General features: G+C 41.1%; 2 protein-coding genes across 2 annotated transcripts in view; one reads left to right on the top strand and one right to left on the bottom strand.

Moving 5' to 3' along the window:
* LOC126353920 (GTP-binding protein Di-Ras1) overlaps window positions 1–27061 on the bottom strand; it is a 1474116-nt gene that overhangs the window by 595075 nt on the left and 851980 nt on the right. The window lies entirely within an intron of this gene.
* Window positions 20514–27061, top strand: part of LOC126353919 (pancreatic triacylglycerol lipase-like) — a 400593-nt gene continuing 394045 nt past the window's right edge. The window contains exon 1 of the mRNA XM_050003160.1: window positions 20514–20800. Within this exon, the coding sequence (XP_049859117.1) occupies window positions 20668–20800 (133 nt within the window). The 5' untranslated portion in view covers window positions 20514–20667. The remainder of the gene's footprint in view (window positions 20801–27061) is intronic.

Below are 27061 nucleotides of genomic sequence, written 5' to 3' on the forward strand. Positions count from 1 at the left end.
TTTTTATTTTAGCTGAAGGAAAAATCATCATCACGATTTTATTAAGTCGTTTTCTTTTCTGATCGGTACAAATTTTGCAACAGATTTTAAACTAACTGTTCGACAACATAGAGACTTCAACCTTTCAACATACCTCAGAACTGGATGACAAACCGATATTAACTCGTTTTTTCTTGTCTGGTGATTGGCGGAGAGCGCTTTCTGTACCACTGCCAATTTCCCTTTTCCCTGTTCCTGTCGCAGCTGGTACGCGGCAAGAACGGCTGTGATGCCTGCGTGTGAGGTCGAATCTCGCTAATTTTTCCCTTCACGGTGTTCTCGCGAGATTTACGTAGAATAAAGCAATGAAGCAATATATTGTGTGACTCAAATTAAAATTAAACAATGTCGGAACAGGCCTCGTAAGACCCAGCGGGATGGACCGGCCGCCGTGTCATCCTCAGCCCATACGAGTCACTGATGCTGATATGGAGGGGCATGTAGTCAGCACACCGCTCTCCCGGCCGTATGTCAGTTACGAGACCGGAGCGGCCACTTCTGAATCAAGTAGCTCCTTAGTTTGCCTCACAAGGGCTGAGTGCATCCCGCTTGCCAACAGCGCTCGGCAGACGGGATGGTCACCCATTCATGTGCTAGCCCAGTCCGACAGCGCATAACTCTGGTGATCTTTCGGGAACCAATGTTACCACTGCGGCAAGGCCGTTGGCTATTGTGTGACTCAGGTGAAGAGAAACTGAAATAAACGTATAATTTATCTCATGTCCGGCTATTCCCTACGGAGTTTCGAGTCCTCCCTCGGGCATGGGTGTATGTGTTTGTCCTTAGGATAATTAAGGTTAAGTAGTGTGCAAACTTTGGGACTGATGACCTTAGCAGTTAAGTCCCATAAGATTTCACACACATCTGAACATTTTTTATCTCATATGTCTGTTGAGGAACGTACCCGTGGTCTAAGGTGCCGGCACGGTAGCTCAGCGTGTTCGGTCAGAGGGTTACGCGCACTCTGTAATAAAAAAAAACTGAGTCAATCGATCAACAACGAACATAAATGGATGTCTTAGGACGTCCGCCCCGAACAGATGCAACGAACACATGCGAACAAAATGAAATTAAAAAAAAAGGGGTAGCGTCTTGGATTCATAATCAAAACGTCTTCGGTCCCGGGTTCGATCCCCGCCACTGCCTAAATTTTGATAAATAATCAGCATTGGCGGCCGAAGACTTCGGGCATAGGAAGTCAGCCTCATTCTGCCAACGGCCTTGTCAGAGAGGGCGGAGGAGCGGATAGAGGTTCAGGGCACTCTCTTGTCCTAGGGGTGGGAAATTGTCCCTAAAGGCGGAAGAATCAGCAATGATCAACGACATGAGGTTGCAGAAGGCAATGGAAACCACTGCATTAAAGACACGTAACGTGTTTCCACAGGACATGTGGCCTGTAGTTGAAGAAGTGTCATGATGATCTCTCCATTGGCAAAAGATTCCGGAATAGTCCCCCATTCGGATCTCCGGGAGGGGACTGCCAAGGGGGAGGTTACCATGAGAAAAGGATTGAATAATCAACGAAAGGATAACGTTCTACGAGTCGGGGCGTGGAATGTCAGAAGCTTGAACGTGGTAGGGAAACTAGAAAATCTGAAAAGGGAAATGCAAAGGCTCAATCTAGATATAGTAGGGGTCAGTGAAGTGAAGTGGAAGGAAGACTTCCACGGTACTAGAGGGAACTGTAGAGGGCAAAAACTGTAGAGGAAAACAGAGATTAGGATACGTCAAGCAAATAATTGAGGACGTAGGTTGCAAGTGCTACTCTGAGATGAAGAGGTTAGCACAGGAAAGGGATTCGTGGCGGGCCGCATCAAACCAGTCAGTAGACTGATGTTAAAAAAATGTCTGTTGAAATCTCATCAAAATATTGGGAATCGACTGAAAAATTTCACGCACACAAGCTTAAAAAGCAGAAAATAATTGTAATTAAAATCAGTTTTTAATATACCACTTTTTAAAACCGGACTAAAAAGTATAAAACAGTTTTTCCTAGTCCAATGCACATTCCTAATTCTGAAAACTTACGACTGAATTTTTAATATCTATGACGATACATGTAAGATTTAAAATGAAAAACGTGGGATCTATGCAGAATATATTTGATGCATGAATTTTTCGCCTTCTTGCTATTATTTACTGAATGCGCCCCACGTTTCTCGTTTTAGGTATTACAAGTATTTTCATAGCTTTAAAAAATTCACAATCACACATCGGGACTATACTTATGGGGTTCGGTGTCTTATTGGACTAGGAGAATTTAATCCAATTTAGAAACTAGACATATTAAAAATTCGTTTTATTTGAATATTTTCTTAAAATCCAAAGTTAGTTTGGAATTAATTCACAGCAATAAATGCACGTTATGCTGGTTACCGTTTCACAATCTGTAAGGCTTCTGGCTTATATTTGGTATTCGAGAAAAGTGATGTAAGCTGTATTTTCATTCGATATGCCATACTTCACATGTGTATAGTGATCATTTTTCAAAGAGTAGTTTTCGGTGGTCAGTATGTTATGCCACATAGGTTCCGACGACAAGCACTGTGATCTTTGTTTGCTAGTAGCATTGTCGTTACGTGAAGCATCCGTAGCTAAGCTGGCGAGAGAGGCGGCTATTGCGAGTGCTACTGAGCGGACTGAAATAGCTTGCAGAGCACGGAGATGACGATACAGAGAGGGATGCATTGTGAACTATGATTTTGTGAAGATTAATTGGAAAAGTGAAGATTATGAGGTAAAGCTATTGCTGCAATGCTTGCTTTTATTATTGGTTTCAGTTAGTTCTTTGTTGAGACGAGAGTAAGAAAAGTTGTCAGTTCACATGGCTTGCACTTTGAGGTTACAGATTTTACCACTTCATTATCGTTTTCAGAAATTAATCATGGCAGAGAAATATTTATTGCAGAGGATAAATTTTAGTAATTTTTTTGTAATACTCAGACAATGAGTTTCAGTTTTTGATATACAGATTTTATATTCAGAACACTGTCGTTCAAACCAGCTACGATTGGCGCTACGGAAATGCTGAACCGAGGGAACCACGTCTGAGGAAAGTACAAAGCTAGTACCGAGGCACAGCATGGCCCAGCATCCCTTGAATAGCCAATCAGGAGGCAAGGTAGAGGCCATGTGGCTGAATGTGTCCTTTGTGTGCGGAGACGCTTCTGATTGACGCCCTCTTGTGTAAGGCTCAGGACATTTGTCGCTGTTTCTCTTGTATTCCAATTTTAGTTTGTCTCTTTATCTCTTTAAAGTACACCTGCACCTTTCTCTACTACTCAGCCCTTGCTAAAATCGTTCAGCTTTCAGGCACCCTCCCTTGTCGCCCATGAGACTAGCTTATGGTATTACTACATCCTTCCTCAACGGCCTTTCGCAAACGTAAATTGCCATAAACGCAGTCATTATTATGTGTGTTTTTATGACATTTAATAACCTCTGACAGCCTTCTGTCCCATTCCTCCCAAATCCCACATGGACGTCCTATTCATTACTGAATATTGGGGAAGTGTTCAGATTTTTCTTTAGTCTTCTTGCTGTTACCAAACACAACATTAGAGTTTCTTCTTGAGTACCTTTTCCATAAGGTTGTGAGACTATAATACAGATGTGCCACCCAAAATTATTTATCAATTTTGTTTACAGCAAATACTAAGTGATTATCATTCCTATAAACCTAAAATGTCATTTTAAACTGAAAATGAAATGTTTTTGTAACCTATGTAAATTATTTCTGTAATATGATGTACTTTTACAGGGTTAATGCCGTTAAGGGAGTTTGGGGAAACGTATATTGTTTGTTGAAATGGTTCAAATGGCTCTGAGCACTATGCGACTTAACTTCTGGGGTCATCAGTCGCCTAGATCTTAGAACTAATTAAACCTAACTAACATAAGGACATCACACACAACCATGCCCGAGGCAGGATTCAAACCTGCGACCGTAGCGGTCGCGCGGTTCAAGACTGAAGCGCCTAGAACCGCTCGGCCATTCCAGCCGGCGTATTGTTTGTTAGTGAGCGAAGTGAGGAATGCAGCCCTATCTCAGGACGTGAACCGAGGCCCATGAAAAAGATAGGCTCTAGCGCTTACGCCACAGAACGAGACACTGCAGATCTTACGAATTCCAGCAGCCATCTCCGGTGGGGAGCGAGTAACTGTTACAGGCGAGTTTAACATGTCTTAACTGTGCGGATAAATGCACGCGAGGTCTCGGCAGCACACAACAAAGTTAAGACTTTTAGCGGCTACATTTTCATTGACATATTAATTTTCCGTGCCACCTCCACGGAGCCGAGCTTTCGCGAAGTATGGCGGACAAGGCGACTGGTGTGACGTCATAAGTTCGTTGTGGGGCTCATATTTCTCGTGCGCCCCAACTCAAGTAATATGACGACATAGCGAACGTTCAGCAGAAGAACTGCAGTATCAGACACGAGAGTGAGTGGACGAGCGAGTTGTGTGTACAGTAGTAAATCAGCCCTACGTAAGCTACATTTGTGAACTGTGTGGCAGAAGGGGATGACAAATGTGGGCAGATGCACAAGTCTTCAGGAACATCAAAGTCCTGCCTCTATAACTGGTCATTACTAACTGAAGTGTGTGCACACTATACAGGAGTAACAGGGCCATTGTTGAGGGCAGAATATCAACATCAACGACGAACTGTAACATTTATTTCCGTTTAGGTTTTGAAACATTGTGAGTTAACTTTATTTCAATAGTAAATGTTGTACATACAACTTCAGTTTTCCAGTCTGTCTCATTGGCACACACATAGGTTCCAAATCGATTGCTGTTATTAAATATCCGAGTGCCGTTGCTTACAGCTAAATCACCATAATTAAGGAAAAGTAATAATGCCATTTTGTCTCCTTGTTGATCTGAAAGCATAAATGAAAGTGATTATTAAAGATGTCTCGGGAAATTAACTGTTCTGCCATTCAATAATAATAATAATAATAATAATAATAATCAGCGGCAAAATTCATTCTTTAAAACTAAAATGAGTAAAAAAATAAAGTCTATTTAAACACCATATTACTGGCAAATCAACATTTACCTCAAACAACTAATTTTTGCGCAATTCATTTTATGTCAATTGTCAAAGTATATTGTCTGTGGCATTGCGAATGTGGAAGTTCAATAATTGTTAACTCATCTGAGTAGTTTTCAATTAGTTACAGTATTACATTGTGTTTCGCTTACAAATTCCAGAAACTTTGTGCAAGTAAGTAAACTTACTCTGAGGTTACACAGAGACTATGTATTAATTTTGTCAATGACTCAAAGCGATTGGTAAGACTTTTTCATTTTTATTTTTTACTGTGTTGTGTTGTCAAAAACGTGTGTACGAAAGTACTATCGTCACAAGTGCACTTACACAGATGCATGATCATTGCTGTCCTCATTATCGTTTAGGTACTGAACGGATATTGCCCAACTGTGCTGGCGACTGTGTTAATTACCTCTAAATTATTTCGTTTGAGTTTGTTGTGGATTAATCGAGTAACGTAGTAGCCCTATTTGTTTTGTACTTTAGTGTGTGATTGGATTGTTTTATACTCATTATTCGAAATTCGAATGAGCAGAGAATAGAAGGGGAATAAGTTGTTCGTTAGGATGATTTGTTACACAGTTCTCTCCTCTAACAGTTATGTTTTCTTTCGGAACGATTTCCTTGTCAAAATTTATTGTTTCTATTAGCAGCACACGATCACGGTCAAAATTTCACGTTAATCGGTTAGTAAGGGGGGAAGGTAATAGTTAAAAGTATCTCCTCAATTACTCACTGTATTCTTATGTCTATTAATCCGGTCAGAGACTTACAACAATGACCTGTCAAACTGATTGGTGATACTTTTCGTTCTCTCCTCTCTTCTGATGATAACGCTTTGTGGAAATACAGGTGAAATAACCTTCCAGTTACTGGACTGTTCACAGTAACTCATGCAAAGCAAACTGACCCCATGGTTAAGACACTGGACGGACGTTTCTGGGGTGCGAATTCAGATCCCCACTCAGTCTTCTACGTGGTAGTGGTACACAATACACCCTCTGCTACATCTGGCGAAGTATTGGTGACTAGGATGGCGAAAGGGGAAAGTTTACGCTACGGTGTTTTATTGTATGTAATTAATAATATATTTAACATATGAGGGAATCCAGCAGCAGTGGTATTTTCATATGTCGCGCTAATATGTAGGCCCTCCAACAACACCGTGCGAATAATTTTGTAATAAGTTTCTTAGTTATAAGGAATATAAAAGTGAGTTCTGTGCCTGGGGATTTATGCTCGTGGTTTTAAAGCCTGAGACGTTGCAGAGAAGGCTTGCTGTGAGTGCTGTGTCGCTGATGTTACCTGTGCTCGAGGAGGAACTGGAGGCATCGTCGGCTGGTGCGGAGTCTCGGAAGAGTCTACTGCAGTGAGTCGGCGAGCAGTCTGTGCAGTGCACCCATGGAGGTGCAACCTCTGACCAAAGAGGCCACCATCGCGCTACACGCGAGTGCACGCCGTCAATCTGCTCCTTTTTTTCGCTGATGTGTACGGATTACGGCGCCTTTGTGGATCTACACATGTCACTTCATCTACATTTACATACGAAGGTTATTGGGAAAGTAAGGAACGATCGGTCACGAAATGGAAACCACAGTGAAAATCCGATGACGTTTTGCACAGGTGCGTTGGGCAGTGTCTCTAGTACGCCCATCGATCGCGTTACGTCGTTCGTTTTAGTTCTGCACACACAGGGAGCACATAAGGATACCTAGAACAATAGTATCTCCCACCACGTACGAGGGCCTGGTGATAAATTTCGCCTGAAGCTATGCAGCATAACATTACGTAACTGTCTTGCGTTTTCTTCTTCAAGACAATTCTCAGCCGCATTCTGCAGGGGCAATGGAGATACTCCTCCATCGTTTTCAGTTGTAAATGTGTGATTACCTACAATACACCCCGTAATTGTCTCCCTCTGAGTTTCATCTGTGCTCACATGAACAGCTGGCTATGAAGACAATATTTTGGCACAGACAACGAGCTGTGCGCCAGCGTAGAGAATTGGTGGAAAGCACTGGCGGCTGCCTTCTACAACGAGGGTGTTGCAAAGTTGGTACAACGCTACGACAAACGTCTACGTCGGATCGACGAGTGTGGAGATAAGTAGCTGGAAGTTGTAGCTAACTGTTGGGAATAAAACGGTTTTCATTTTCATTGTGGTGTTCATTTCGCGACCCATCGTTCCTTACTTTCCGAATAGCCCTCCTACATACTCCACAGGCCACCTACGGAATATGGTGGAGGGCACCCCGTACCACTACTAGTCATTCCATTTCCCATTCCACTCGCAAATGGAGCGAGGGAAAACCAACTGCCCGTACGCCTCCGTATTAACCCTAATTTCACGTTTCTTAATTTCGTCGCCCTTAAGCGAAATTTCTTAGCAGCAGTAGAATCGTTTTGTACTCAGCATCAAACGCTGGTTTACTAAATTTTCTCATTTTTTTCCCTCCAAGGATTCTCATATGAGTTCCCGAAGCATCTCTGCAGCACTTGTGTGTTGTTCGAAACTACCGGTAACAAATCTACCAGTCTCGTTGTTTTCCTTCAATCTGGATCCCTAACACCCGGGCAGTGCTCAATAATAGGTCACCATGTGCGGTCTCCCTTTACAGATGAATCACGCTGTCCCAAAATTCTCCCAGTAAACCAATGTCGGCCATTCTCCTCCCTCCCATACCACAATTCTCACATGGTCATCGCATTTCATAACGCATATTCATGGAAAAATCTTGTTCATCAATTCTGTGGACAATACTGTTGGCGAAACACTACCGGTGTTCCATGGCCCTGGGACTAAATAGCTGATAGGTGAATTTTGTGTGGTAAGAGATGCAGGCCATCAATAACAGTGTGTGTCAGTGTCTCCCAGTTGATTCCCACCTGTTATGCAGCTCGTCTGATCGACTTCCTGAGGTTGGTTGAAACACAGCACATATCTTCTCGAAGTTTTCAGGCGTTTTCACACTATTTGGACGACCGACATTGTCAACAGTGTCATGACGAACATTACCCGTCCTCTCAAGCTTGCGAATCATTTTATTGATTGTTAGCACAATTCGACCGGTTGTCTTCAGTTTGAACTCGGTCGCACACTTCCTTTGAGCTGCAGCTGGGCTGTTATTGCTCGCATCGTAGGCCTTCAAAGGCGCCGTACGCGCAGGCACGCTGAGCCGTGACATTTTCACATGCAAATGGCCGACAACAACAAGGCGAGTGTGCATTGGCATACTAATTCCCAACATGCTCCGCGGCCAACCGTGCCGTTTGAACATCCTAACGTTCAGTAGCTATGACAACTTTATTTCATATAAGTCAATAACTATCACCCAGTATGTTAGAGCTATGGTTGTCACCATTTAACTGTGTTGAAATTTAGTGCGATGGTTTCGAGAAGGGTTCAATGTACGTGAAGCCAACTGATGTATGTTAGTTCTGTATGTTTTTATAGTTGTGTGTAGAAGAGTGTTTTTTTTAAAAAAATTGAGGACAAACTTATAAATGTCAAGGAGAAAGATTTACTTTCCTTATTGGTAAATGAGATGAAATGCAAATAGCTATTAAACTGTGCTATGATCGATGACTGTGAAGTTGTTCTTACCACTAAGTGCAATATACGGATTGCGTATTTATCAATAAAAGATGAATTATGTCCAGTAAAATGACCAGCACTTTCCACTTCCCACGCTCACATCCCTACCGCCACTAGCTGCTAAAATACAGTCTGCAGCTTCGTGAGAAAGAGAACAGGAATCTGAACTCGGTACCAAAAGCGTTTCGGAATTCGTGTAGCCCTTCTCGAAACATTTATTTTCCCAACACTTTTCTGGCACGATATATATATATATCAAACACCAATCGGCCAAGCTCACCTGTGAGCCTACCTTGGCTGGATCTGGAATCTAACAGCATGCAAAGAAATTTCCTTACATAAGATAATTCTCATTTATCATTCAGACTCAGTTACAGGGGGGAGGGTCATAAAGAGCAGTGGCGAAAAGAAGACCCAAGGGGTGGGAGAAATGCGTTCGGTAAGAACAAAGCTTCAGGATACTTCCTGGGTGTAATTTGTCTTGAAGATATATATCGATCATGTTCACACAAATTACTACACAGATCTCATTAATTATTATTGCTCTGCCTGCTGTATCGTTCCGTCGGCCAGTTAACCCTCTCTTTTTGTTAGTTTCTTTGTCTCCCTTTAATGCCATAACCATATACGCTCATATGCCATTTGTTGAAGGAGATGGAAATGTCATCAGGACACTGCTCTGTTGACACACCAGCAGCTTGAAACAAGAGTCAGCTGCTCATACACTAATCGTACGAGATACCTGTCTAACGTTTCTAACGTTATACGTTTTTTGGTGGAGACGAAGTTCGAATAATGCAGTTGTCGGAAATTTTTTTGAGAAGTGGATGCTTCTGTTAAAGAATATTATTTTCCTATAAAATCTGAACAGTTTTGAATAATTATTTCTGTATTATCTCTGTGTCATTCGAGTAACGTGAACTCTTGTTATTACTTCGCCGAACTAGTTTACCTCCATATTCTGTAGTACCGTGCGCTTAGATATTCTGACACTGAGAAGTTCCTCCCAGAAACAGCTCGAGCAGCCGTGAGTGTTTACAGTAAAAACAAGTGTAACATGAGGAAATTCATACTACTAATTTAGCCTTAATATGAAGCCTCTCCTATGTTCTGCATGTGAGATAGCCATCTGAAATAACTGTGTGAAACACAATAAGATTTATTTCGTTTGAAGCTTGCTTCTCTAGACGTTTCGGTAGCGTGTGTAATATAAACAACATCTGCACTCTGTTAATTATCACTCAAGAAGGTAATGCAGGAAAAATATTGGAGATGTTCACTGAAACTGAGACTTACTAAAATTTTGTTGCACAAGTGACACATGAATGCAGCTCACGCATATCCAGTGAGGCTACTACATTGCCGCGGCACGGTAGGCTGAAAGAACAGTTGCTGCAGAGATGAAACTGGTTTGAGCAACTGCAACAGGAACGGGTAAACGGCCAAGGTTGTATTTGATCAAGGACTGCGATAAAAAATGAACACAAGTTTTTCATGCATTCTAACCTGCTAACACACTGACGACGAAGCATTCCCACGAAACAGTCACCTACTTCTACACATTCTACTCGAGGGCATATGTTAAATTTTTTTACGTGTGTGTATGTGTGTGTGTGTGTGTGTGTGTGTGTGGAGAGTGAGTGAGTGAGTGAGTGAGTGAGTGGAGAGAGAGAGAGAGAGAGAGAGAGAGAGAGAGAGAGAGAGAGAACAATAGAAAGAAGAGCTAGAAGCTAGATGGAGAGCGAGGAAGAAAATCAGACCAATCAAACGAAACTGATAGGCTCGTGAAGGAAATATGTGTGAACATTGTATGCGTTACTGCGAAAGAAACAACTTAAATCGTAGTCACATAGTATGCAGCAACTTTAGCTATTTACATAATAAAGTTAGTCTGACATTCCATCGACATTAACTAGGTGAACGTGTAATTGATGGTACGAAATTACTAGAGAAAATATTAAAATTCACGTAAGGGGTCACGAGAGTACTTTCTTGGAGCAGGTCCGAGAACCACAAAACCCGAAACTACAACATTTGATGGAAATTCAAAGATTTATGTTCCCCGTCACGAGTTTAACTTTTCGTTCTAATATAATTTCAATATAACAATTTCAAAATTCAACGCCCCCTATTTTATACTCCTAATCCTTAACTAATAATGTCCAAGTGACATGTGGGGTTTGTGTTCTACCATTACGTGTCAGATCGTATACGCACTTGCTCATGAAAGGATCGCTGATATCTGAACCTAATTCCAAATAACAGTTCAAAACTGCTTCTAATTGACGGAAAGTTGTTTTACCAACAAGGTAGGAAACTCTTTCATCGAAGTGCAATTTTAGGGACGTTTCCGAAACCAACAACTAGCATACTTTTCTCGACCTTGGCTTATATGTCAGCACAAATGAGACTTCTCTTTCAGAAAAAGAAACATCAGTTTAGCGGTAACTGTTTGTTTTACCCCCTCCCCCCTCCCCTCCAACTGAGTCTGAAAAGTGAAAGAGAACTATCTTATGTAAGCAAATTTCTTTGCATGCAATTAGATTCCAGATCCAGCCAAGGTAGGCTCACGGGTGAGGTTAGCTGATTTATGTTTGATATACAGGGTGTCCCAGCTATCTTGTCCACCCAAAATATCTCTGGAACAGTAACGGCTATTGGAAAACGATTTTCACCGGTATCAATGTAGGGCTGGGGCCCATGAATGTACATATTTGGAAACATTCTAAAACGAAAGCATATGTGTTTTTTAACACAAACTTATGTTTTTTTTAATGGACCTCCTATATTTTTTCTTCAGCAATCCAAAGCATGACAAAGCGCATACACAATGGCGTTGATTGCATCGCAATATTCCCATTACATCCCGAGATATTGAGACGTGAAGTTGACGCTTGAAACACCCGACATGCGCTGCTAGCGCACGTCCTGATGCTCAGGCGTGAACCCCATGCTGCCCGTAATCGCGATGTGATTGACATGCGTAATCACACTTCCATACTTATCAAGAGGTCCGAAACGAATAATACGGTCTGCTGCCATCCTGCATTAACGTCGTACTTTCCAGCAGCTATTTATCCCATAGGCTAGGGGTGATGCGGTTCTGTAACATACCTGTGTACCGCAACCTTAGTCACAAAGTTAACTTCGCTTATCGTTAATCCGTTACTAAAAAGGTAATGCCGTTCAACGTTAAAACTTTAGTTTACTGTAGATCTAGCACAAGTGATAGTTAATCATTCACTCGTAATAGTAAAATTCATGTTGATGGTTTTAGTGAAACGAGCAAGTGGACTAAAAGTTTTACCGTTGTTTAGGTAAAAATGTTTTTATTTGGGAAGTTCAGGTAGGACACAGAAGATGAATGTAAACTTGTTTAACCAATTAGTTTTATTATCACATAATTATCAATGTTATGTTTATCTGATGTGTTAAATGACAAATTGTTGCAAACAATCACTGGGTAAAATGGCCATTTGTAGAAACTTCCACTGTGATACCAGCACTACATACTAAACATAGCGTTCACATCTCATGCTCAAAGTGATGCCCATTGGCTTGCATACATAGGGTCACTCTGCGGATGAAGGATGCCCTACTTCGTGCTACTGTTTCCTCTTTGATGGCTGTACAAGCATCAATAATGCGTTGCTTCATGTCCTCTGGTGTTGTTGGTTCATGTTGGTAAACAGCATCCTTCACTGCTCCCCAAAGAAAATAATCCAGCGGTGTAAAGTCCGGAGATCGGAGAGGCCACCTAACTGGGCCACTTCGTCCAATTCACCTACCAGGGAACTTACGGTTCAGAAGTCGTCGTGCTCGTAAGGCGTTAGGTGCAGGGCATCCGTCATGCTGATACCACATAACCATTCTCCGGTTCAGAGGTACGGTGTCCAAGAGAACCGGAAGATTGTGTCGTATAAACCTGGAGTATTGTCTGCCATTTTGGGTGCCATTTATAAAGAAAGATCCGATAATGGTATCTCCAATAATCCCACACAAAACATTAACTTTCCACGGACGTTGATGCTCTACCTGACGAAGCCATTTTGGATTGTCTGCATACCAATAATGGATATTCCCCATATTGACAATTCCTTTGTTGGAGAATGATGCCTCGTCGGTAAAGAGAACATCTGCAAAAAAATTTGGATTAGTCAGAAGTTTTTTCTGAGCCCACCGACAAAATGTTACTCTATTGCGGAAGTCATTTCCATGCAGATCCTGGTGTAAATGAACATCGTAAGGATGAAATTTATGACATTTAAGAATACGCTGTGCACTTGATTTCGACACACCAACTTCACGTTCAATTTGACGTGTGCTGATTCGAGGATTCACAGCTATGGTAGCGAGCACAGCAATTACAGCGCGTTCATCTGTGCGTGTTCTAGGACGATGTCGAGGTCTTGGATTTAAGCTTCCCGGTTCATGTAAACGAGATGTGAGACGACCAAACATCAGGCAAGAAGGCGATGGCTTGTCAGGGAATCGTCTTGTGTACAGTCGTTCTGCCTGAACAGCATTTCGTCCACCTACAACAGGTTACAGTACAGGTATGTAGAGTAGGGTAGAAAACAGACAAATCAGCTTAATAACCAAAATGTTCGCTAACAGTACTACCATCAAACAAGCAATCTCATAACGTATTTCCCGTCAACGTACATTCTCCATAGATCTTCATGTGTATACATTATACTGTACAGCATAAGTTCCACAACACAACGTTTATTCACAATGTGTACTACCTCTGTGCCGTCACTAGAGTACTCTGATGCACGACTACACTGGCAAGCGATGTACTGCACGCCAAAGCAACAACAAATGGAATGCTCGGAGGGTGGTAGAGTACAGGAGTTTGCATGGGTCGCAAATCATAAACAAGGCGAAGTGGTAACTGTGGCAGTAGTGGGAACTACGTTGGACACTTGACTAGGTTGAGCCAGGCCCTGCGCGACAGGAACAATGGGTCATATAACGCATTAGATAAACCTTATTTTGGGTGTGCAGGATAAATAAGACAACCTGACGAGTGTACACCGATCGGTACTGGTTCATATTGTGTACGTAGATACGTAAAACGTGCAAGAGGGAAACCATTATGTGCTTATGAGAGTTGATGGGAGCAGATCTTATTATTCGTTTCGGACCTCTTGATAAGTATGGAGGTGTGATTACATATGTCAATCAAATCGCGTTTACGGGCAGTATGGGGTTCACGCCTGAGCCTCAGGACGTGCGTTAGCAGCGCATGTCGGGTGTTTCAAGCGTCAACTTCGCGTCTCAATATCTCGGGATGTAATGGGAATATTGCGATGCAATCAACGCTATTGTGTATGTGCTTTGTCATGCTTTGGATTGCCGAAAAAAAAGGTCCATTTAAAAAAAACATAAGTTTGTGCTAAAAAGCACATATGCTTTCGTTTTAGAACGTTTCCAAATATGTACATTCATGGGCCCCAGCCCTACATTGATACCGGTGAAAATAGTTTTCCAATAGCCGTTATTGTTCCAGAGATATTTTGGGTGGACAAGATAGCTGGGATACCCTGCATATATCGTGCAGATAGATTTATCGCATTATAAAGCTGTTACAAAGAAATGATATTCACGATGTGTGTGTGTGTGTGTGTGTGTGTGTGTGTGTGTGTGTGAGGGTGGGAGGGAGAGACACTTTAACTGTTATAGAGCGCTTCCGATTCGTTTTCTGAGGCACTATAATTAGATATTTTGCACAGTTTGAAAGTTTCAGAACATGGTTATCACTAAATATGGGAATAGTCTTTGTTTTTTATAACTTATTTAAGTTACTAAAACGCTATCGTTTCAGCTACTGGTTGAAACAAGCACTGCATAAACATATTAAATAACAAATGACCAAAAAAACAGGACGACTAATGAATATAGTTCACAAATGTGAACTGGAGAAAAGATATGCGGGGTTCACTGTCAAGACAGATTGACACTTAATGTAAGATCACTGGAGAAAGTTCTGGGGCGGATATGGAATATTTGTAATGAGTCTCACATAATTAGACTATGATAGCAGTAATATTTCATAAGTAATTCAAGATATCGGTTGGATGTTATCGCGATATGATAGTTTATTTATGCGTGGAAATAGTGTCCTAGTTTTATACGACAATACGTCCTTTCAAGTTTAAATGTTTTAAAAGTTTAATTTCTGACAAAAGAGTGACAGATACATAGCTTACAAGAAAAGGAAAATGTTTTGCAGCTAAATTCAGTTATATGACTTATGTTTATCATTAGTTCCATAAAATAACATCGCTATTATCGTAGCCAGAGGTCGTAGCTGGAAAACAGTAAGATTGGTGGCGCCAGACCATGTGGTTTCTTCATTTAATGCAGAATGTCAGTTTTGCATGAAATAGTAGTGATGGACGGACTTCGTTAAAATTATAAGTTGCAGCCTCGTACAATTTTATTGGGAAACGATACCGTGCTTACGGGTGCGATCGTTGTGTCACCAAACCCACCAGTTCCAACTAATTTAACAAGGAGAAAAATACGTGACAGATTTTTGATTAGTGGAAAATTGTACGAAATATACCTCCACTACATAAAACGCAACGTATTTTAAGCATCTCATTATTATTTCATCATAAAGTTACGCCAACAAAATATTACAGGATCTTCTCATGCAGATGCTCGAATATGGAGAACAAGAATAAGTCTTACATCGTTTTCACACTTTGTAAAACATTAGTAACACGTAATTGCTGTAGATGGTAGGATGAGCACAAGAGTTAAACTTTCTGCAGAACAGTAAAGTCTTGACGTTGAATCATAATGAATTGCTACAAAATGTCGCTGGCCCAACTGATGTTATGGGCAAAATTATCCAAGACGGTGCTAACTGCCAGGTCGAGTATTGCCATTCCATCGGTCGATAAAGATCTACAGCATAGAAGTCTTGTGGCAGCTTCGCGACTAACGAGTGAACCCTCGAGATACAACGAGTTGATCTGGTTCCTTACCGTGCTGCAACCCACAAGACCGATGTGATCCGGGGGTAGCGAAATACCCCGAGCCTGCAAAACATTGTGCTATCACTAGATAACCAGGGCGCGCAGGACGCGCCTTGTTTGTGAGTTTTCTTATCTTTTGATTTATTTTTGTATCCACTTGAACAAAAATTTACGTGAAATTCAAGTCTAACCATATGAACGTGGTCTGCGAACGGTCCCTTGGCTCACAAAAAACACATTCTTCTACCCGGGTACACACTAATACCACGTCTGCCTTGTTGGTGTGGCTGCAGGCCATTAACCGTTGGCCGCGAAATACTATTGTATCGGCTACTTTCCACACGACATGTGCTGTCACATCCTAGATAAGTACAGACGCGAAATTTAAAACTGTATGCGATATTCTGGCTTTGCGTGTTTTTCATATGTTCTCGATTGATACGCGCAAACTATTCATCCAAAAAAGAGAAAATAGCCTTTTTTGTACGAAATTCAATGTAGTTCAACTTTGCACCATGTTACGTTTTCAAAGGAGGATACGATTTTCGAGCTGTAAAGGAAAAACGTACAAAATTGACTTTCAAACGCACATCCACCCTACACACTTCGAGTATGTTGTTCGTGGCTCTCCCTCCTGCCTCTGTACAAAAATTTCCGACTACACAAGCTGTTCCCGATATTCGACCTTTTCTTTTGTGTCTGTTCACTGGGCTATTATGCCACCAGCGTCGGCAGCTATTTCGTTAACATTATTAATTTAAACGTCCCCTCAAGGTAATGAAAGCAAAACGTTTACGCTGCAGCTAATTACGTTGAAAATTCGATCCAAGCTTAACCCTTACAAGCCCAGTAGTTTCGCAGCCAGAGAGCGTGACAAATACAATAATATAATTGTTTATTTTATGCTGTTAAAATTCACAAAACTGTTAGTTAAAAACATAAAACTGTTAGGTAAAATTTACACGGATGTGAGTTATGCAATTTTTAAGTCCTCGACTAAGCCGGTAACATAATAGGCTGGCCAGTGAAGACAAAAAAGTCGAGTGTGGGAAACAACTCGTGCGGCCGCAAAATTTTTGTGCAGTGGTAGGAGGCAGTGCCATGAACAACGTAATAAAAATTCCAACCGTTGGGGACTGAGCGTGGCAGTGGGTGTGTGTTTAAAGTCACCTTTGTACGTTTTCCTTGAATAGCTCATAAACTACGGACTCTAGCAAAAATATATCCCCGTATAAAATTTAGCAACATTAAATTTCCTAACAAAAAGATCCTATTCATTTTTTATGTATGACTGATAGTTTGCGCGTGGCTAGCGAGAGAATATGAAAATGTGGCGTGTGCTTTATGAAGGGTAGGTATGACAATGAGGGTTGTGTTAAACGATATCGGTAGGTTCAGCTGAATCATCCTATATACAAAAGAGATTCCAAAGACGAATAACGCTAGAGTCAACATATTCACACTGCAAACGCAAAAATAATCAATAGTAAATGATAAATTAAGAACCGACAGCGGTTCTGCCACTTCACTGTAGCAGCAGTATTTACCGTTGGTAATTATTACTATTAATGACCTAATTCTAAATGCAATGAGTGATGTAATCACAGTTAATTAATTTCTTTTCGCCAGGAGACCCTGGAAATAAGAAAAGTGATTTTGCATTACGTTAGTGTAGCTCAAAAACAATATTTTTCCGGATACTAATTCATTTTCAAAATTATACCTAACCTAGATGGCATAAAAGCATATAAAGATGTGTGCGGGACAATCAGAATCGATCGAAGCGCTACTGCGGTATGGCAATAGAGAAAAGACAAGTCCCGGACTCCACAGGCCTTGCAGAGATCAGCTGAAGTTAGCGGCCCTGGCGGAAAAGCTTCTCGTGCCATTAGCGAGCGAGGTGCAACCGCATTAACTCCTACCAGCTTGCTAGTAGAGAGTAATCTTTTTTCAGAGGTAATGAAGCCTTGGTGACGCAGAATGGCACTGAGTTAGTTGACAACCTCGTGCCGGAGGCTGCAATTCCGCGATTGTTTGGTAGCCCTTCGCGCTACCTTACTGTAAGTAATTAGAAGAGAAGGACACAGAATTTCGTTCTTCGAGAAGAGACTTCATTTTTTGACAGCCGTGTCTCGATCAAAGAGCGTCTTTTTCATATATGTATTGTGCTACTTATCTACTAGCTGAATACAAATATTTCTAAAACCGTCGAAGACATTTAAAGAATGGAACACTTGAGGGCAAGAGTCTGGTTTAGATACTTCTACACTTGTTATGCCTATATGTACTGCCAGTTCAAGTTTGCAGAATGCCCACTAACTTGCTTCAGAGGATGATATCCAAATTCTCTTGACCCTGTAGTCATTCATTTTCTTCCTCTGTAATTTCTGATCTGGATTAGCATCACCAGTGGGTGTTTTCGCTTCACTGTTTTTCTGCTTTTGGTGGGGGTTTCGTAGGCTTGAAAGCTCGCAGGTTGGATGGGTGAAGGAAATTAGCTGTTATAAAACTTTAGTACTATCGTCCGCAGGTATCAAGGCTGGCCTTAGCGTTTCCCCATCCCGGACTGCTGGAGGGAGTGGTACAGACATTCCCATTTTCAAGGAAACCTGATTTTTCTCGCAGAAACCCTTGAAGGGAAATAAAAGATCTCTAGACTTTTAATGAGATAGAAAAGAGTGGAAGATTAATAAAATTTTCTCGAGCTTCCAGCGGCGTCAGGTGGTTAAAATCCCACGAGCTTTCGACCGAGCTCTCCCCAGTCATTGTCAAGAGGTAAGACTGACTGCTGTGTCGCCGTGGCCGCGTCGTTATATAGCCGCACTGCTGGCTGTGACGTCACTGGTGCTTCTTTCCTCGCCATATATGGTAATGTTTTCATTCCGCGTACCAGGACACATGGGTATTGCGGGAAACGAAAGGGCGGATGTAGCAGCCAAGGAGACGTGTAGCGATCCTCAGTTGTTTCAGTGCACTATCCCACTGCATGCTATCACCTCGCTGTTCAGGAAGAGACTCATATGTCGATGGGAAGACGAGTGGCTAGAAGTCACTGATAATACCCTGCGTGTAGTAAAGCCCACTACACGGGCGTGGCGTACCTCCTTGCGGTCATGAAGACGGGATGAGGTCCTGCTCACTCGGCTTCGGGTAGGGCATATTTTCTCATGGATAGCGTCTTGTTCTGGCAAGAGGATCCTCCAATGTGTGTTTTGCTTGTGGTGCACAGATAAATGTGCGCCACATTTTACTAGAGTGTGTTTTGTTTTTGGACTAGAAGGTAGCGGTAGATTTGCCGGCAGATCTGCCCTCTGTTTTATGTGACGTTGAAACGAATGTAGTTAGAGTTTTAAAGCTTTGTGATGTGTCTAACCTGCTTCCAAAAATTTTAGGGATATGTTCTTAATGTGTTAACAGGGTGACTGGCTCAGCCACATCTTTTGTAAGCGGTCAGCCAGTCACAATTCCCTGTGCTTTATTTAGCTCTTGTGTGGTTTTGCTTGCCTTTTAATCCCACGAATAGCAACTTACACCCTTCTCCGTTGTATTAAGGCCTGCAAGATAGAGTGATTGTATGGGTCTACGAGAGTGAGCATGGAGTGAGTGAATGAGTGTCATTTTATAGGTTTTTTCTCACTAAGCGACAGCAATTTTAGTCTTTTTATCCACATTTGTTTCTTTTAATTATAATTTTAGATAATATTGTTTTTACACTGGTTGCTGGTGACGAGGAAAGTTAGTTATTAATATTTTATTAATGATCTCATTCATAAGCAGCCATATCAGAGTCATCACAGTCGCTCAAGAAAGTTATAATTAAGCTTTACTTGTTTAATCAGAATCGGACGATGACTCTCCTTGTCCGCAGTCTCGGTGATTCGAAGCGATCTGCAATCCTGTATGAATAAAATGTCTTGGTTTTCTTGCGTTGCGTAGTCAGTCGGGAAACCTCAGATCAACCGGAAAGTTTGCTTTGATAAAGATTAACTATCCCATAAAATAATGAAGCTCTTGGATCTAATAATTGCAGGTTCGTTTGCAATTGATCGGAAGTTCCGTTCTGGTTACCAAAGAAACAACACCTCTGTGCAAATTTCCAATTAGAGAATACATATATAATGAAATTTCTTACACACCTTTGATGTAAATGCTCAGTACATATTTTCTTGAGTAGCATACAATATATTTTCAATCTCTTTCTTCCAGTTATCTTGATAGCAAAATTACAATTATTCAATGCGGCTGTTCGGCACGGAGAAGATCCTAGAAGTGCCCTCAACACACCAGAGAGAATATCACAAAGAGTAATTATGCGTTCATGGAATAGTAATAGTACTGTACTACTTTGCGCATCGCTTCTGCGAGTATATAGACGGTGAAGTAGGAAACGTAATTCACCCATAGAATTGTGCAGGTGTAATTAGTAGAACATAAAGAGATATTACGTAATATGTGTAAGGGCCTAACACACACACACACACACACACACACACACACACACACACACACACACGCACACACACACACGCACACACGCACGCACACATGTACATTACAGTCACGTGTCGAGGGCAATGTTTTTCTCGTAGGCAGAAGATACGTACGTAAGTAGTGATGAACTCGGGTATATTTCCTGGTTGATTCGTACGCCGTCTTTCTGTGTTGTCCTTTTTTTTCGATAAGTTTTTGTTCTCGCTCTGCGCTTGGGCTCTTGCTACAGCTCTCGGCACTGCCCTACAGACAGGCAGCGCTGAAGTTCGTCTCTCCGGGCGGTAAAGAGGTAACAGCTGGGGACAGGAGTTGGTCGGGTAGGTCAGGCGCGATTCATTCATGCCAGACAGGGGCAGGCTGGCTGCGTCAGAGCCGGCGGGCGACGTCAAGCGCAGCGACTGCTGCTGCGGCTGGTGTGGCTGGCAGCGTGGTGGGAGCGCCGCGGCGGTGCCGGTGCCCTCGGCCGCTGGCCGGCAGTCTGCAGTCTGCAGATGGCGCGCGCCGGCAGCCCGTGGGAGCACGACGCACAGCTGTGGAGGAGCGCCCCGGCCAACGGCATGTCGCCGCTGCTCCGCGCCCTGGCCGCCGCCGCCGCCTTCGCAGCACTCGCAGCCCAGCTGGCCGGTGAGTCCCCTGCTGCGGCACAAGGCCTTCGGCCACTGGGGCGCTAACGACCGGGTGGTAATTGTCAGAGGTGCGGGAGAGCCGGAGGCGGCCAGGGAGAGACAAACAGTGGGCAGCGCACGAAGAATGAAAATAAAACTTATTTATTGTTTGTTGAGCTTTTCCTCATTACAGAGGCTTATCTCCAACATAATAACTTGCTTGGAAATTACAATACAAACAATAAACGTTCTTAAACTATATTTTCAAAATATTCCTCCAGGTGTTTCGATCTTGTGTGTCCTCTTCCTCTGCGCCCATTCTCCTCATTGTGTGCTGTACATTCTGGAGCCAGGTGGTCATAGGTCGTCTTCTTCTTCTCCCCTCCGGTTCCCACTGCAGTATCAATTTCGGTATTCTGGTTTTCTCCATTCGTCGTACATGCCCGTACCACTGTAATTTCTACCTATCCATTGCGTCATATATTCTTTCTTTTATTTCCATTCTCCTTATTATTTCTGTGTTCCTTATGTTTTCTTTCCTGCAGATTCTTGCCGATTTTCTCCAGAAGTCCATCTCTAGATCTTGTAATTTTTTAATGTGCTTCATGTTAATTGTCCAGGTCTCCGTTCCATACAGAACCACACACTCTAATATGGATTTGTATATTAATTTTTTAGTTCTGATCATTACATTCCTGCTCCGTAAGACTGAGTTAAGCATCCCAAAGACCCTCCGTCCGCTACTAATACTTTTATTGATTTTTGACTCTGATATTCCCTCGATTTTTAAAATGGGTCCCAAATAACAGAAAGTGTTTGTCTTTTTGATTTTCATTCCTTCAATGTATAGCTCATCTGAATCATTAGTCAAGTATTCTGTTTTTTGGAAATTAATCTTCAAACCCCAAGTGTTGTATGCTGCTGCTAGTTGGTTGCACATATAGTTAGCATCCTCCCCAACTTGTGCTACGACTACTTGATCATCAGCAAACAATAAATGATGTAGGTAAACTCCATCACTTACTTCTAATCCCATACTATTACATTTAAGAGACCATGTTCTAAGGCTAATATCTACATAGATTTTAAATAATGATGGTGACATGGGACAGCCCTGTAAAAGGCCTTTGCTTCTTCTAAACTTCTGTGAAAGTTTATTACCAACTTTCACTTGGCAAATGTTATCTTTATACATCTGTTGTATTATTTTAATCAAGGAAGGGTTTATGTTTGCCATATGTAGTGCTCTCCAAAGTAATTTTCTTGGAACAGTATCATACGCTTTTTCTAGACCTATGAAAATTTATCCTATATTTTTTTGATTTTTCCCTATGTTTCTCGAAAATCTGTCAATGTGAGAATATGGTCTACACATGACCTCCCAGCCGCGAATCCACATTGTTCTTCTTGGGTTCTAAAATTTTTTTCCAGTTTTTTTTAAATTACTTTCGCAAAAATTCTCATTATTGTGTTTGTAACACAAATTCCTGGATAGTTTGAACAAATTTTGCGACCCCCTTTCTTGAATATTGTATTAATGTAACCTAGCTTCATCTCATCTCACTGAAAATAAAAGTGAAGATCATTTAAGGGAGTAGACTAGGGTGCCTCTCGTTTTAGGAACCAATATTCTTATATTCTTTTTTTTTTTTTTTTTAACAGAATAACAAAGAAATTACAAATTTAGCTTCAGACCTTCATTGTACATCCTTAACATAATATTCTGTATTTTATAAATAAAAACTTGCACCCAGAAGGCACTGCACAACATCAACGAAAGCGTTCGTGGGAGCTCTGGACGCCTTAGTTTTCAAACTAGTATAACATTTCAGATACTGCATTGAAACTGATGACTTTGTTTAAGGTATAGGGATAGCCAGAAACTAACAATATATACAAACCTGTTGTCCATACAAGCGTTTTATGTAATTCTGCAGGCTTTCGTGACCGTTGTCACTGTAGTTAAAATCTTCTGGGTTATTAGGCCGCGTCATATTTCTACTAAAATGATCGATGTTTCGACCACTCTGACGGGATCTTCCTCAGGATCTTCTGTGTTCACTACTGCTAGAACACTCTAGCACTAGCGGATACCAGAAGATCCTGAGGAAGATCCCAGCAGAGTGGTCGAAACATCGATCATTTTAGTAGAAATATGACGCGGCCTAATAACTCAGAAGATTTTAACTGCAACATATAGAAATACCATATCAACATTTTTTCCTAACGACATCGATATTTATCGCCAGTATCTACGTTATCGATGTTACCATTAATCGCCATTAAACACTGATTATCGTAAGTAATATTTTTATTGCCTGTCTATGCTTAATTCACAGACACTCTAGTTCTCATCGGGGGATTTCTTGCCCATTCCAGCTACTACCAATCCTTGCAGTCCAACAGTTAATGCCTTACAACGGGCTTAATTTAACTTTGCATTCAGTACCACAAAAGAGCTCCAGATTTGAACATGACCGTATTTATACTGCATATTCATAGAAGCTTGTTCCTTCCGTGAATCATTACAGTCACTGCAAATGACAGGTACGAGGAGCAAAACGAACACGTTCGGTGACAGTGCTGTGTGAGAATGGTGGAAATCACCACGCCCTGCTCCCAACTATGAGGCAGAATGTGCGCTCGCCTTATCCCCTGAGTGCTTGGAACAAGAAAATACAGATCACTGTAAAAGTAACGTGGACTGGGCATAACGATCACACTGCTGTTTAATGGAAAAAGGGGTCTTATTGTCTGAAATGTTTATGATAAGTACAATATTTCACACACAGAAAACGTATCAGAAGTGTTTCACTCCCCAGACTTCTCTCGTGTAGGTATGAACAAATAATATCTAAAAAAATCATATTTTTATTCCGATAACGCTTATATCTCCTATAAATATCGATACAATATGCATCGAAATTTTTAAAAATTAGCTCGCCACTACTAAAGTGGCACTTATGGATATGTAGAAAACGGTTTTTAACAAAATTGTGGCACTGATATAAAAGTCAATTTTTTCTACAAAAATCGTTTTAAAAAGTGCACTAAAAATCGAATTTAAAAGAAGTCGCAAAATTCCTACGTACTTCAACAGAAAAAAACGCCGGCTCACATGTTTCCGAAGTTACAATGCAATTGCAAGTATATTTCTTGAATTATAGCTCCCGCCAACTTGAAAAATGTTGTTTTGAAAAAAAAAATGCATTGCAGCTTGTGTTTTTTAATAGTGATACTGCGCAAGACTTATTGTTAAATCGGCACCAACAATTGGCCCTTTTTCGCTGATATAGAAACACTCATTTTGACGAAATTATATCGATAAACTCGCTTCCTCTTACCAATGGAAGCGTTTTTGCACGAATGGGACTGCTTTTAGAACCTTTTTTATCCGTATAAATACGTTTATTCGTCACTTTCAAGTGCTCACGTTATATTTCGTATAAAAAAGAAGCGAAATGACAAGTTAAGCACGTGCATGCAGATTGTTTACGATAAGCAAATGTTCTTACCAAGAGAAATCTTGTTGACTATAGTATTTTACTTGATGCTAATTCCCTCTGTGATGCTGGCCGAAACAAACAGGACCCTTATTTCTTCGGGATCTATTGAAGTGTTACATTGGTTGCATTCGAGCGCTCGGATGCGCCAGACCTCCATGAAGTAAATCGTGGTTGTAAAATTTTGAAAAATTTATGGCACACTTTGTTTGAATGAATCTTAGTAAGAGACTCTCTGAGGAACATTTTAATGCAATAAAAATTAGGCTAAAAAATTCGATCCTATCTACCACCTAAATTGCGATGCGAGGCCATTTCAGCCTTTTTATCAGTTTATCATACGACTGCGTTCCCACGGTTACGTCAGCGATGTAAGGATTAGACCGTGATAAGCAGGAAACTAGTCCCCTTTCTCAAAGCAACCGTCCCTGGACGAGGTTGATACGAAAATCAGCGAGAACTTGCGCACAAGGGGAAGTTACGATTACTCTTTCCTCCTCTAATTGTTTCGTAGTTATACTATTGAAGGTCAGTGCCTAGCATCAATATCTTAAAAGAGTAGAAAATTAGTGTTCAACGTCCCGTCGATAGTTAACATCCTTCGAAGAACGCTTGACAATATCGACTTGGAAGACATCTCGGCGCTGTTAAGTACAAAAACATTTTGAAACTTCTCGAAGACTCGTCCTAGGATAATTATTAGCGTCATAAGAAACTTTTAATTGACCAAACGTTTCTTTTTATATTCTGTATCTCTATAACGTGAAGATAATGATTACGTTTTGTCTCAAAATTTGTAGAACAATACACCACCTCGTACTATTATATTTCAGCACAATAAAACACTTTTTTTAAGACGCTTGCTTGATTAGTGTTCCAGAATAGCAATCATGATATTGCTGGTTCGATTCCCGCAAAAAGCAATTTATTCTTTGCGTTAATTTGTATCCTGTATTTCTTATCAAAGTGAAATTTTAATTAAAATAGTAAATTATGATTTTAATGACAATAACAATTTATTCTTAGTTACTAATCACACGAAAATGTAGGTATTTATGAAAGTTTAAATTTACGATTAAAATGCTGAATGTGTAATTAAACAAAAGAAATTATGAATATAATGACACCATGTCTGATATTGTTCTTATATTTATTCGCAATCCCTAGTAATAACAAAGCATTTTATTCTCTATTTGATATTTCGCACCTTTGCACCAGATTTTAATTTATTAAGCATATTCGTTTTTTCATGGGATTAGTAATTAAATTAAATAAGTAATTTCCATTGAATTTAATTTCAGTTTGGTAATGAATGTAAATGACAAATGCAGGTAATACAGAAGGCTGCGTCTATCGAGAACTGAACCAGCAACTTCGGGATTTCATGAACTGACACAATGTACGCAGCTATAAAAGAGTGCTTAAAGCTTAGAGTTTTTTTAAAGTCTTAACAGCGTTCGCAAATCTTCGAAGTCGGCTCTTTGTGGCACTTTTGAGAAGTGCTTTAGAACACTGACGTTTGTATACTGAACATTTACTGCTGTAAGTAGGAAGGAAGTCAAAGAGATCAGAGAAATACACGATGTCCTTTTGTTAAACAAAGATGAAAATGACAGCCCCGCTTCTACAACTCTAGTTTATTATAAACTGCACAATCTTTAGATGGGCTAAACGGAAGCCGTCTTTCTTGATTCTTGAAGGAAAAACACACAAGTAACAAGTCGAAAGTCAACTATCGGGATCCTGGAGAACACAACCTTTTCTTGACTGGAAGTCTTCCTTTGCATACATTTCCTCCTTTCCTTTGCATCATGCAAGTGTTTTATCAGATGTGTTTAACGTATACGACTGTCATAATTGTGCCGTGCTATGTCATGTTTCTGTTGACGATTAAGGAGGAGAAAAAGAAAAAGGATAACCAGAGTTTAACGTCCCTTCGAAAGCGAGGTAATTAAAGACAGAGTAAAAGCTTGGATTGTAAAAGGATGGGGAAGAAAATCGGCCGTGCACTTTACAAGGGAACCAACCTGGCATTTGCCGGGAACGTTTTAGGAAAATAACGGAAAACGGAAATCAGGGTGGCCGGGCGCTGATTTGAACAGTATGGAGAACGAATGGAGTGTAAACATTTACCGACGTGCAAGTCACTCCTGGTGACCTCGACGTCTTACTTCTAACAGTGCCCGCATCTCGTGGTCGTGCGGTAGCGTTCTCGCTTCCCGCGCCCGGGTTTCCGGCGGGGTCAGGGATTTTCTCTGCCTCGTGATGGCTGGGTGTTGTGTGTTGTCCTTAGGTTAGTTAGGTTTAAGTAGTTCTGGGGGACTGATGACCATAGATGTTAAGTCCCATAGTGCTCAGAGCCATTTGAACCATTTGAACTTCTAACAGTGACACGAACCGAGTTGTCGTGGTGACCTCACCGCACTAGCCTGTGTACTTGACGGGGAAATCTGTAAGATGGCAAGTAAATACACAGTATACTTGAATGGCTCAATCGAGAATCGATGCCTCGCAAAGACTAGAGAGCAATGTTCGAAATAAGTGCAGCTATCAGATTTAGGAACTCCGTGTCTTCTCTGAATAGTTTCAGGCTGTGCCGGGATGATCTTGTGAACGTACTTGTGTTGTTTCCTCCCCAATGTTTGACCAGTCCAGCAGGTTTCCTTTGTATAAAGATCTCGTCATCAGTGAAATGCTCAATGATAATTTTCTTTTTGTTTTCCTTTTGCAGGTAGAGAGTGAAACTCAATTACCGTTTATTGTGAATGAGGTGGCAA

The sequence above is a fragment of the Schistocerca gregaria genome, chromosome 3, assembly GCF_023897955.1.
Source record: "Schistocerca gregaria isolate iqSchGreg1 chromosome 3, iqSchGreg1.2, whole genome shotgun sequence".
In the NCBI taxonomy this organism is placed as follows: Eukaryota; Metazoa; Arthropoda; class Insecta; order Orthoptera; family Acrididae; genus Schistocerca; species Schistocerca gregaria.